General features: G+C 38.1%; 1 protein-coding gene across 1 annotated transcript in view; it reads left to right on the top strand.

Moving 5' to 3' along the window:
• The window catches only part of CFAP54 (cilia and flagella associated protein 54), a gene marked incomplete at both ends in the record, with an annotated part of 248,988 nt that overhangs the window by 147,080 nt on the left and 87,628 nt on the right, over nt 1-14,280 (top strand). Inside the window, 4 exon segments of the mRNA XM_079775504.1 lie at nt 1,065-1,187; nt 6,438-6,491; nt 11,291-11,498; nt 13,524-13,603. Coding sequence (XP_079631630.1) covers nt 1,065-1,187; nt 6,438-6,491; nt 11,291-11,498; nt 13,524-13,603 — 465 coding nt within the window.

The following is a 14,280-nucleotide window of genomic DNA, read 5'->3' as shown; positions in this document are numbered from 1 at the left end:
TAACTTCTTATCAGCCAGAGAATAAAGTCCCAAGTCCCCACTCTGGTGCACAGGCCACCGTTCACACCTACCTCCCAATCCTCTGCCCCTCTCTCCCTAAGCTCCTGCCACACAGACTGTTCCTTGAGCACACCAGGACCCCTATGACCTTTGTAGTTGAGGTCCCCTTAGCACATTTTCATGTCTCTCTCTCCCTCACATCATTTCCAAACCTTTCTCAAAGACCTTTTCCCCAGAGAAGTTCTTCCTGACCCCAGCGTTGAAGATAGCATTTTTGTCAGTACCCTCAATCCCTTCTCATGCTGGTATATCATTATGTATCACTTATGTTTAGCTAAATATATATCCTGATGGAATATGTAAACTCCAAGAGGGCTTGATGCATAAGAGGTTGAAACATGTTAAATGAATGAATGAATTTGATCATAACTGTTTTTTTCTTAGAGTTCCCTGATTGAAAGGTCTACTGTATTATATTCAAAATAAACCATGTACAATGTATAGTTACCAACCAATTACTGTTGTTAAGTATATGTCTTTAAAATCTACAGTGCCTATTAATTATAGATAAGAAAATGAGTGGTTGTCTCTATGTTGTGGAGTTCATTCACCTCCTGGCTTATTTGACTCTCCTTAGGGTGTGAGAGAATATCAGGAGTGTTTTTGTGGTTTTTTTTTCTTTTAAACTGCAGTTCACCATGGAAACATAAAGATAAATCCAATTATTTTTTAACTCTTCCATGCCTATCATATTTTTATGTGTTTGCCTCTAATGAAGCAGTAGCCACATTTGAAAAACATATATTGTTTTGAATAGTCCTCTGCTGTTGTTTATTAGCTTCTTGGTCTATCACCCATGTAAACTGCCTTCTACACTAACACGTGCATCTCCATCACCCATATTTTCTAAACATTAATTTATTAACACATTACCAACATCGACACATTACGAACATTAAGTAAAAATTTTGGATCTCAGTTGATAATTTTTCTGTAAAAATTCTTATTTTATAAGTAAAACAATTTGTTTAATTTTAAAACTCATTTTTTTCTTTCCTTTAAAGATTGAAGTCCTTACAGATTTAAATTTCTTTTCCGAAGCCTTTCATGAGATATCCCAGATTTTTTATGGAAAGCACATGCCTTCCTTAATACCTGCCGGTTCTAGAGCTACTGGGAGAGTGAAGGTAAACCTATTGATTTGATTCAAAGCCATTTCTTTACCTTTTGAAGGCTACTTTCCTGATCCAGAGAATGCTTCCACAAAGGTGTGTTTATAAGTCTCCGGCACTACAGACCTCTCTGCTCAGCCTGGCTATCGTTGTCGTCAGGCTTTCATCTGTCTGGAATGGAAGGGTGTCATGCGGGAGGGAGTGTGGTCTTGGAGTACATTTGTACAATAAAATTCTCTATTATAGTTATTATGGTCTCAGTAGCTACAACTTATCAGCCACCGCCTCTTAGGTTTTGGGGAATAATCTTATAATTTCTGGTTAACGTTCTTAGAACAGTTTCTCCTCATTTTTTTTTTTTTTTTTTTTTTGTGTGTGGATGTTTTTGACTTATGTACTTTATACCAAAGTGTTAAATATGTTTCTCAAATTTCTTCTGATTTCTGTGAGAAGACACTCCTCAATTTTGTCTGCTCTTTTTTGACTTTGGGAAATAGTTTTACCTGGCTTGCTTAATTTGTATTTGTAAATCAGATAATTGAGGCATCCTTAAAAATGTATACTGGTGTTTATTTTAAATTAGAGTGAACTATTGCTTTCCTCTTCTTTAGTTTTCATGGTGATCTGGGAATCACTGACTGGTCTTGTTTTGGGAGATTCTTGGACTCTAGAGGGCCAGCAATAAAGGAAATAGAAGGAGGTCACAAGTCAGTTTCCTGGGAGAGACAGTATGTGGGAGGAGTGAGACTGATAGATACATGCTGGTGGGATTCAAATTTGGAAGACCTAAAAGAAGCCAGGGTAAAGGCTGTAAGTCTTGAAAATTACTTGTTTAAGTTCACATTATATTTATATATAATACATTCATTACTTTGGCATATTCCCCTAAAATGCATCTGCTTATTTCTCAGTCTGACAGCTACAGCATTATAATTTACTGTAATATGGTAAGTATGAGGTTATCTACAGAAAATCCTAAGAGGACATTCAATAGGCAGTAGGATACTTGTGTGTGTGTGTGTGTGTGTGTGTGTGTGTGTGTGTGTGTGTATTGATCTATTTATCTTTTGAGGAATCAGTTGGGTTTTGTTCATTTTCTGTAGCATGAATCAATTATTTTCTTACCTCAGTAAAATTAGAGTGTTTTCTTGCTTGCTTCTCAGTCAACAGCCTTCCCTTATTGTAAATAGTTTATATTTTATTATTAAAATCATATTTTAATTTAGTTAAATATTTATTGAGAGCTTACTGAATACAGGCACTATTCCAGGCATGAGGATAGAGCAGTAAAAAGACAAATAGAGAGTTAGAGCTTTCCTGGAGGCATACTACTCTTGGACAGTCCAGTGAGGAAGACAATGAACATATTAAGCACATAAATATATGTCAGGTGGAGATGTGCTGTGAGGACAGGCAAACTGAGTTGGGAGGACAGAGTGTCCAGAGAAGCGGGTGGCTGTTTTATTGAGGGTGATTTGGGAAGTCTCTAATAAGAGAGTTTTGAGGGTGAAAGATTTGAGAGAGTAGCTTTCCAAGCAGGAGGAGCTAAGGCCCTGAGGAGGATTCCTGCAAGATGTGGTTGAGGAAAAAAACAAGCAGACAGGTGAGGCTGGAATAGAGAGGAAAAGGAGAAGAGGAGTGGGATGCAGGAGCTAGGTCTTATAGGACCTCACAGGGCTTGGTCAGGGTTGGAGTTTACTCTGAATGAACCTTGCAGGGCTTTGAATGGAGGAATGACTGAATAGGAATTGAATGTCAAATGACCACTTTGCTTGCTGTTTGGGGACTAGACTGTGAATAAGCATGAGTATAAATAGGGGACCAGTTAGAAGGCCTTTGCAAATAATCTGAGTGAGATATGACAATGGTTGGGGTAACAGTGGTAGAAGGAGTGAAAAGTGGTCCAATTCTGGAGTTTGCGATGGTAGAGTTCACAGCATTTGTGGATGATGGTTTAGATGTGAGATACAAGAGAAAGGGATCAAGCATTACTGCAGAGTGTTCAACATGAGAAACTGGTAGGAAGAAGTTTTATGAACTAAGATGGGGAATACTGCTATGGCAGGAGTGGAACAGTAAGTATGAGATCCTGACTCGACATACAGGAGGGGATGTGGTGTTGGTAGGTGCAGAGCATATATGATCTGAAATTCAGGGGAGAGGTTGGGGATTCCGGTAAATTTGGGAGTATTAGCATAGATATTTATAATAATGGGAGTGGATAGAATCAGCCAGGGACCGAGGCAGATGAAAAAGGTAGGAGTCAGACAAGTGACCCTTGGGGTCATCTACATTTAGAATCCAGGAGTGAGAGAAGGAGAAAGAAGCCAGTTGGGTGGAATGAGAAACAGAGAGAATTTTCAATGGTCACTGTTTTCACTAAAATAAATAAACAATCTGAAGCCAATGTTGGCAGGTAAATGCCAAATTTCATTTTTATCAACTATTTATCATAAGGCAAAAGTGTGGGTACATTGTCTCCCAGTGTATTGGGACTTCAAATTTTGTATTCTCAAAGGTCACAGTTTTACAGGTTCAATTGGGAATTTAAAAAGTGTAATTAAAAGAGGAAATGTGTTCAGGGTTTATAATTAAAATAGGTGCCAATGTTATTAGTTATTTAAAGAAATAATTAATGAATTAGATTTTAGTTATAAAAGTACAGTAGGTCATCGAGAGGTTTTTGGAAATTGCAACTTTAAGTGCAATGATGTATCATGAAACCAATTTTGTCATAAGAAAATTGATATAAGGAAGATCAATTTTCCTATGGCATATTTCTGGTCACAAAAACAAATATCACCAAACTTATAAATAAAGACCCAAAACACTTCTAATATTGGCCATTAAAATAATTGTGAGCTATGCATGCATGTAAGAAAGATTCATAAAAAGAAGTAAGGTCATAGTTTTCCAACCTGCTTAATCCAGTTCAGGGTCATGGGTAGCTGAAGTCTATCCTGGCAGCTCAGGTGCCAGATGGGAACCCACCCTGGACAGGACGTCCCTCCACCACAGGGTGTACTTACACACTGACTTTCACTCAGACTGGGACAATTTAGACATGCTAAGTAACCGAATATGCACATCTTTGGGATGTGGGAGGAACCCAGAGACCCCAGAAAAAACACTCACAGACATGGGGAGAACGTGCAAATTCCACTTAGACAATGACCCCTACTATGGATCAATTTTTTTCTTCATCAATGTTAACGAAATGGCATTGAATGAAATGATTTAATTTGAATACCTGCTGTGTCTGAAAAAGTCTTACAGATTATTATTGGATTTTTCACAGGCTTTTAAAAATTATATCTTTTAACATTCTATTTATTGATATTCTGCTCTCATCACCAAATCTAAAGTCCCATCAACTCTCTTCAAATTATATCACCAAGGATCCCCCCCTGGATTCACTCACTTTTCATTGTATTACAGGAGATAAAGAATATCTTCAAAAAAGCAAAAAAAATTTTAAACACTACCAACACTTTCTTTCAGTAAGAACTACATATGATATCTTGGTTTAGGGGTCCTGCAAAAGCAGATCCTGAGACAAAGATTTGGGGGCAAATACTGTAGTATGTTTGGGAGGTGGCTCCAGAAAGAATGGTGAGTGAGTGAGAAAGCCTGAGAGGGAAGTGAGAAAGACCATTCCATGGAGCTTTAGAGGGCCCTGCTGTGGGCAACTGGGACTCTGTGAGAAACCAGTTCCCTATACTTCTGGAATGTTCTTGTGCCACATATTGCCCTCCAGCAAAGAGGCACAGATAAAGTAGGATACTTTCCATAGGTGGCTGCCTGTCCACAAAAGCTGCTGGTGACTTCCAGGTGACCCAGGGCAGTGGTCGGCAAACTGCGGCTCGCGAGCCACATGCGGTTTGCCGCTCTGTTGACTAATGAGTTTGCCAACCACTGGGATAGGGGCTTAATCACAAGGAACAATAACAGCCTGTAATTATTGGAATCGAGAGTCTAGGTCAGTGGTCGGCAAACTCAGTCAACAGAGCAGCAAACTGCGGCTCGCGAGCTGCATGTGGCTCGCTAGTTGCAGTTTGCCGACCACTGACCCAGGGGATATGAGCAGGACATCAGTATTGACATCTACAAATGCATCCAACACAATGACACCACATTCTCCTGTGACAAATAAATTGAATATTTCCTAATGCAACATTTTATTTAAAGCCAAACATATTAATAGGTAATTCACTAAAAAGGAAAAGAACTACAAAGAGTCATTCTGAAGAGTTAACACCATTTCACCTCAAATTGGCCAAGGTATTTTTAAGGGCTAATACTAAGTGCTGTTAAAAGTGCAGTAATCCTGGCATTTTCATAAAACACTAGAGGCCCAGTGCATGAAATTTGTGCACTGGTAGGGTCTCTAGTAGCTGCTGGCCAGGTCCTCCTGCCCTTTCCCCGGCCAGCCCTGCCCACTGGTTGAACTGGATGAACTCCTGGTTGAGGGGACAATTTGCATACTATGCTTTTATTATATAGGATGGGGAGAAGTATAAATTAAGCCTTTTTTTTTTTTTTAGTTTTCTCAATGTCTTCTTATCTTATGAGCCTGTAATTCTGCTTCTGAGGATCTTTTCAAAAGTGATAATCAGAAATACAAAAGTAGTCATTAATGTTATTTAAATAGAGCTGTATGGTGGGGTAAGGATGGGAAGTGGTCCCTTTAGATGTCTAACAATAGGAAAGAGGTTATCCTGCTACATTCATAGGCTACAACATTGCCTAGCTATTAGACTGAAGCTTATAAATAAGTTAATGGTGTGAGAAAGTAATTATGATATAATGTTTAGTAAAAAGGAATACAGATCCATTTATAAAAATTTAAAATAAACCTAACTGGTTTTGCTCATTGGATAGAGCATCAGCCTGTGGACTGAAGGGTCCCGGGTTCGATTCTAGTCAAGGGCACATGCCTGGGTTGCGGGCTCGATCTCCAGGGGGGGCATGCAGGAGGCAGCGGATTGGTGATTCTCTCATATCATTGATGTTTCTGTCTCTCTCTTACCTCTCCTTTCCTCTCTGAAATCAATAAAAATATTTTTAAAAATTTAAATATATCACAAAGAAAGGACACCAAAATATTCACATTGACAACCTAAAAAAGTTTATTTTTCTGTGATTTTTTACTTTCTTCTTTCTACTATTTTGTCTTTGACTAGAGCATGTAGTACTATTAACAGTTTTATTTAAAAGAACACTCAGTATTCTTGTTTCTAATGTTAATGCTTTGTACGTTGACAGACATTTCAATCATTTGACTCAGGAAAACCTCTTACTAGTAAAGAAAATATACAGGTAAGGATAACAATCATTTATATAAACATTGGATATATACTGTGGATAAGTTTTGATTCATTTCAGTCTATTTGAGAAAATTATGTAATATGCTCTTCAATGTCTCAAAATCCTGAGGCCAGACCTAATATTGGACCCAAACTGAGCTCATTTTCAGATTGGGCAAATATCACTTATTGCTCCTAAATCTTTTCACTTACACATGCATTCAGTTTGTTCATCTCACCATGTCAAGTATCTAACTTTAATATTTGCCCTGATTCCCTGCACAATAATGGTTGACTTTGATGTAAGAAAAGGATTTCATATATTTTGCAATAGCCCATTTATTCAATCTCACTTTTACTCATATCCTTCTCCCCAGTTTGAGACTGCCTCTCAAACAATGGTTTGGAAAGTTTTCTTCTTTTATTAAAATTTTCTTTATTGAGAAATAATGAACATATCACATTGTCTAAGGTGCATGATGTGTTATTTTGTTACTTTATATATTGCAATATGATTACCACCGTAGAGGTAGCAACTCCTCTAATTTCCACCATATTCTTTACAAAGAGAGGGCTAGACTGCCCATCTCAATATGTTTGTTATTGTCAATTGAATGATTGGGCTGTAAGCTTTGATGACCTCAGAGCATTTAAACAACTTGAAATAATTATTTTTAAAGATTTTAGGACTATTGGCAGTGTCCACTGGAAAGTGTTAGAACATAGGAGTGGTAGTGCAATCATTATTCAAAGGGGTTATGGACAGGTAAGGGGCTCTTACACCCAGGTGACTGTTCATGCATATAGATGGATATATATGTATATATATATACTAGAGGCCCGGTGCATGAAAATTCATGCACACGGGGGGTCCCTCAGCCCAGCCTGTGCCCTCTCACAGTCTGGGACCCTTGGGGGATGCCCACCTGCTGGCTTAGGCCTGCTCCCTGAGAACCAATGATTGAAAAGAAATAATCATATCCTTGGGTAAGGATTTTTTTTAAAAAAGGTAATGGTTGCATGAAAATTCACTGACAGCAGGGCTGAGTGGATTGGGTGCTGCCATCTTGTGAGGGTGTGGTGGTCAATTAGCATATTCCCTCTTTATTATATAGGATATATAGCTTTTTTTTTTAAATGCTAGGAAACAGTATTCTGTTTTATTAAGTAAAGTATTTGTTTTTATTAAATAATTTTGAGAGACACTTCAAACTTGCTTTATTTTTGTTCTCCCTAATTTTGATAGGAATATATAAAAAGTAATTTATTAAATATAATCTTATTACATTTTTATTATTGTTTATTTTATTCCACAAGCTTTACATATAATTATGCTTCAGATGATTCATTGTTTTGGCCTTAAAGTTTATTTTAATTTGTAAGCAAGTTGCATAAAATGAAAGAGCTGTTACTAGAAAGATACAAATATATATTCACATTTCATTTTAGTGTTCCAAGATTTTGGATGTTTAAGAATATTTCTTTCTTTCTAGTCATAAATGCAACACATCCTAAAAATACTACTTTAAAAAGTGGTTTGAGGTCTAAAAGGAATGTCTGCCTGATCATTTTTTTTTAAACAAAAGACTGACAAGATAATGAAATACTGATTTCTATTAGCTAATTAATTAAAACAGAACTGTTGGTCTGCTTAAGACTCTTCAGATTGCACTTTACAGGGGTACTTTTTTTGTAGAGTGAGAGAAAGGAGTGTTAAATAGCATTTCTAATTAATCTTCTTTTGATTCTCAAGTGTTTGTGTTTAATTGTCAAGACTCATTAAATCACTGCTGTGGAGAGAAAAGAGAAAACTCCTCTCCCCACCCTCACCCCAAAACAATCCGTTGTTTTTCTAGGTCCGAGATATCAACCATTTTCCTAGTACAACAGTTTGTTACCAGCTGCTCCAAGGCTGGCTCTTCTGTGTGTGCTCATTTCCATCCTTCAGAAGAGGTTAAGAAAGAATGGACAATAGCAACAGACCTCCCCACTGACAACATGGCCTCACACTCACCCAAACAATGTTCACATAAAACAAATACTTTCTCTCTTTTCTAGAATAGATAGCCCCAGCATCAGCATTTTATATTAATACAACCAATATTTCACAAGAGCCTATTGTACACAAGGTACTACTCTGGTGCTGTCCAATAAACACATCAATCAACAATACAGACAAACTCCAGGCCCTCAGGAAATGTATATTTTAGTGGGCAAGACTAGTAATAAACATATAAGTAAACATTATAAATAAGTAAAGCATATAGTATGTTAGAAGGTGAATCTTCTATGGGGAAAATAAACACAGACGTGTGTAAAGGGGGTTGGGGCATAAGGCTAGGTTGGGTGTGATCAGGTTAGTTTTCACTGAGGTGACTTGAAACAACTAAAAACACAATTCATATGAAATATGGAGAAAGAATAATCTAGGAATAGTGTACAGTGAGAGCAAAGGCCCTGAGGCAGGATTGCCTAACTTGATAAGAAACATCTTGGCCAGTGTTACTAGAACTGTGTGAATGATTGCAGAGCAGTGGGAGATGAGGTCAGAGAGGTAACAGGGTACCAGTTTGAAATGGGGCCTTGTAGGGCCTTTGCAAATTAGGTTCTTACTCTAAACAAAATGAGGAGCCACTGGAGGGTTTAAAACAGAGGTGTGGCCTGATCTCCTTATATTTTGAAAGTATCACTTTAACTAATCTGTTGAGCCTTTTGTGTACTACATACTGTTCTTGTGCTGTCAATCAAACACAGCAGTCAACCAACAGTACAAATTCCCAGCCCTCAGTGTGTGTGTGTGTGTGTGTGTGTGTGTGTGTGTGTGTGTGTGTGTAGGGGGGTGGGGGGTGGAGACCAGGAATACCTTTTTGGATATGTTCAGTTTGAGATATCTCTCAGATATTCAAGTGAAGGTATTGAGTCAGAAGTTGATTATATGTGTCTTAAGTTCAGAAGAGAGATTGGAGCTGGAGAGAAAAAGTTTTATTTCATCAGCATTTAGAAGAAATTAAAACCATGATTAAGATGATCTAAAGTCAGGAAGTGAGGAGGCAAGAGGACTGAGCCCTGAGACACTCTAATATTAAGAGGTGGAGGAGATGGAGAGGAACCAGCAGGGAAGACTGACAAGAAGTGGCCAGTAGGATAGGAAAGAAATCAAGGGATTGTAGTGGCTTGAAAGCTAAGAGCAGCATTTTCAGAAAAAGGACTGATTAATAGTGTCAAATTTTGCTGATGAATCAAGCACCATAATTTACTGAGTCCTAAACATGCATTTTTTTCACATTTAACATCTCTGAAATTAGAATGAATTTCACAGTTGAGGCCATGTGACAGTTTAATTGGCATATGAGATACGTTTTACAGATCAGCAATTTTCAACCTTTTTCATCTCATGGCACACATAAACTAATTACTAAAATCCTGCAGCACACCAAAAAATATATTTTTTGCCAATCTGACAAAAATAGGTATAATTTTTATTCATTCACACAAGACAGCTATTGTTGTGTTGGCTGTTGTCACTTTTTTATTTGACAATCTAAGGGAAAAGAGGTCATCGCATGTCAGGTATTGCATGTTTTAAAAATTCTTGCAGCATATCATTGTGCCACAGCACACTGGTTGAAAATCACTTAGATCATAAATAATATTACATATGATATCTAAGAATTGAACATTGGATTTGGCCAATAGATTTCAATGTGGGGAAGGAGTAGGTTTATAAGCAAATGAAAGGAGAGAGATTTCATTTGGTCATACAGCAAAGAGCAAGAATTGGGGGAGTAGCTGGAGAGAAAGTCAGGATATTGGTTTTCTATTTTTTGAGATGGAGAAGACAGGATGGCTGTGTGCTGATGGGAACATTTATGATGGAGGAGAGTGGTTGAGTAGACCAGTGGGGATAGGTTCCATGGCCCAATGGCAGGAAGGCAGGCAGAGTGGTGAGGCAAGTGCTTGGGTAGGTTGGAGAGATGGTGGAACTGTGGGGTCTGTGGATGCTACTTGACTGCTTCTATTTTCTCAGTTAAGTAGAGAAATCAAGGTCATTGCCTGGAAGGAAGAGTTAAAATCTAGAAACAAAGAAAGCGTGGAAATGGTTGTCTAGGAGAGAGGGAGAATAAATGGACTGGGTTTGGTCAGGAATTTAAAGTGGGGCCACTGATCCTGAGAGAATGATTTCCCCTAGCCTTCTTCAAGTACAGGGTGCATCCTCCAACATGGTTTCACGTTGGTTTTTACCAGAGAAGTACATGTGCAAAAGATTGGGGCCTGGGAGTTGAGGGTGTTCACCAGGCGGAGGTCTGATGATTGAGCGCAGGTCTAAGCTGGGTATGGAGCTGGCTTGTCTCCCCATCCTCCCATTCCTATTCTCATAGCTCTAAGTTACTCATATGAAAGCAGAGTGGTCAGCATGCATGGCTACTGAGCTGTTGCAGTTTCTCTATTGGGGGTTTGGGGGGTAATGGGGGAATAAGGACACATATGTAAAACCATAATCAATCAATAAATTTTTAAAAAGTGTGTCCTCCCTTGCTCTCAGCCCTGTTTCACTCTCATTGTGTGGCAGGGCTGGCTCCTGGGGCAGGTCACAAATTGGTGGGGAACTGCAGAGGCGCTGTGGAGCCTGGGATGGTTCTGACATCACACGTTTTTCTTGATAGATCTGCTATCCAGGGTACCTCGTGTCTGTCTCTATAGTCTTTCACCCAAAACCAAATAAGGAATGCAAAAGGGGACAGAAAGGCAACAGTATATAAAACAAGATTTTACTTACTTGCATTTATAAATTCTTTTTTCCCATTTTTGTAGGCACTTGACGACTTAATCAATAAAGGCTTGCCTCAAATTCTGCATACAGTTGGCCAGCAACATCTTTTAAATAAGTTTTCTTTTGTTAAAGCATACTTGTTAGTAAGTGTGGCTGCAACAATAAATTATGTTCCAGAAAATATAGTAAAATCAGCCCCCCATGGATATGTTTCAGAGAAGAGCAAAACGAACTTCTCAAACTTGAAAGGTAATCTTTTCATTGTTGGCTTGCTTTTCTTTCTCCTCTCTTGCTCCAATTCTGCCCCTCTCCACCCCCAGTAATCCCTATGAACAATATAGTATCTATTCTTCCGAATTTTCTCTAAGCTTACTAATGACACACATATGCTTATGTTTAAGTACAGGCATATCCACAGTCATCCATATATCTCCATATCCATAAATTTTATACACACACACATATACACAGTAGGATTTGTCATTTGTTTACAAATGATTTATTTTTATATTTTTCTGCATCATGCCTTTCTCATGCAGGAAAACTTCACTAAAACTGCTCCTAAGTCAACTGCTATGCTTTAGTTCACTATTCTGGCTGTGCAGTGTCCTATGATGTGAATGTTCCATGGTTGTTCAATCATTCCCATATTGATGCTAATTCACTTTGTTTCTAGAGAACAGTGTTGAAGCACTACCTATCCATATGATATAGTGTATATTTCTATGGGTTAAGACACCCATGGATGGAATTTATGGGCCATAGTGTATATGTATTTTGAAAATGTATTAGATTTCACCATAAAAAGAATTGTTTTCACCTTCAAGTATGATGTTAACTGTGGGTTTTTCACATATGCCTTTTATCAGATAGAGGAATTCCTAATTTGTTGAATAATTTTGTCATGATAGAGTGTCATTAAATGCCTTTTCTGCATCTATTGAGATGATTCTGTGGTTTTTGTTTTTTATAAACATGGTGTATTACATTATTATTTGATTTTTTAGTGTTTAACCAACCTTGCTTTCTTGGGATAAATCCCACTTGATCATGGTGTATACTTTTTTTTAATGTGTTGCTGATTTCTGTTTGCTACTGCTCCATTGAAGATGTTCGAATCCATATTTATAAAAGATATTGGCAAGTAGTTTTCTTTTTTGTGGTGTCTTTGTCTAGTTTTGATATCAGAGTAATATTGGCCTCTGTTTTAAAATGTAAGTTATTATTATTCAGATATGGTAAGGACAACAGATTAGGAGATGGCTGCCATTGAAAACACAGTTTGTTATTTACAGCCCCCAAGAGAAGGGACACAACATGGAAGGACCACAAAGGGAAGAGCCATACAGGAGGCAGAGAGATCAACGAGGAAAATGTGGGTCCTCTTAGGTTGATGTTCATCTTATGTGGATGCTCATCACAGGGTTCTTCATACCAAGCTCCAGGCATTTGTTTTCTCTCTTTGTCTCTCACTTTCTTCTCTGACTTTAGGGAAGAAGACCCAGTCCCAGATTGTCTGCTGAGCCTTTCCCAATGCTCAAACCCTCCCTTATACTCAGCATACTACTAGCTCCACATCCTCCTAATGTAGGAGACGAGCCAGATAGGAAGAAGAGAAGTCAGGTGTGCTCAGTTCCATGTTATTCTAGGCTCTTTCGTCCTGCTTATTTTACTTAGTGTCTTTAGGTGGGTAATTTTTGCAGTAATTCCTAGTCAAACAATGACTTATAGTTTTCCTCTCTTCTGTAGTCTAGAAGCCAGGTTTACCACAGCAGTCAAGGTCTGCGACTTAAATTCTTTGAATTCTCCCTGGCTCAAAATCAGGGCCAGCTTCGTTTTGTGGGTGGGAATTTTGAGATGTTTAAGGATTTTCAATTGTGCTGTTCAAAATGGTGTTATTCTCCAGTCTTAGAGCCTGTGCAAATCAATAGAAATGATGCTTCCAAGAAGATCTTATTGACACATTATAAATATCTGAAAGACCCAGAATACTTTGAGGATGTTAAGGGGTTTTAGAATTCCAGGAGAGGAACTAATAGCTGATCACTTGAATAACATCACTGAATTGTCTGATTTGTTGTAAGAATCAGCCTCAGTCTTCTAAAATATTATGTTTAGAGACTATTTGATATAGTAATATATTTCTAATTATCATTGCGGGGGGTTGTTAGCATTAAATTTATGGATAGTTTCCCAATTAATGATGAGTTTTATTAACTAGAATTAATATTTAAACTAACCACAGCTATCCTTTTAAAATTTTGTGTCTTACAGAGCTATATACAAAGGATGATGGAGGCACATTTGGTTATCTTAAGAAACTAAAAGATGAATTCACTCTTAATGCACTAAAGGTAAGTTTAAGAATGTTTTCAAATCACAGGAAATCAGTTACCAAGTTGCTCACTATTCAGCCATGCACAGGCACACTTTCTGGGTTGTGCTTGCAGTTAAGGGGCCAGGTAGCTTTTCTCACATAAGCAGAAACTTTTCCCCATGAGCAAAGTTAGATACCCAGAGGTGTCAGACTTTGACTATACAACCCGCTTCGGTGCTGCAGAATATATGATTCTTTATTGGGTAGGATTTGTGTATTCCATACCCTGTTTCTCATTTCCTAATAATAATAGTGACGACAACAGCAACAAAAACGGCTACCACTTATTCAGTGCTTACCACATGACAGGCACTTTGCATGGTTATTTTCACAGCAGCTCTGTCATGTAGATATTAATCATTTTTGAAGTATGTTGTGCTGAGCCATGAGAACATTGAAGCTTAGACAGTTAGAAATTCACTAACAGTATGCAGCTAATAAAGTACAGCCCATGTTCTTTTTTTTTTTAAATTTCTTTATTGATTAAGGTATCACATATTTGTCCTCATCCCCCCATTCCCATCCCAAACCCCTCCCCATGCATGCCCCCACTCCCCTGTTGTTCGTGACCACTGGTTAGGCTCATATGCATGCACACAAGTCCTTTGGTTGATCTCTCCTCCTTATCCCCACCCTCCCCTACCTTCCCTCTGA

Source organism: Cnephaeus nilssonii (genome assembly GCF_951640355.1).
Source record: "Cnephaeus nilssonii genome assembly, chromosome: 6".
Classification (NCBI taxonomy): domain Eukaryota; kingdom Metazoa; phylum Chordata; class Mammalia; order Chiroptera; family Vespertilionidae; genus Cnephaeus; species Cnephaeus nilssonii.
Note: the sequence above shows the minus strand (reverse complement) of the source record. Positions and strands in the feature narration are given on the sequence as shown.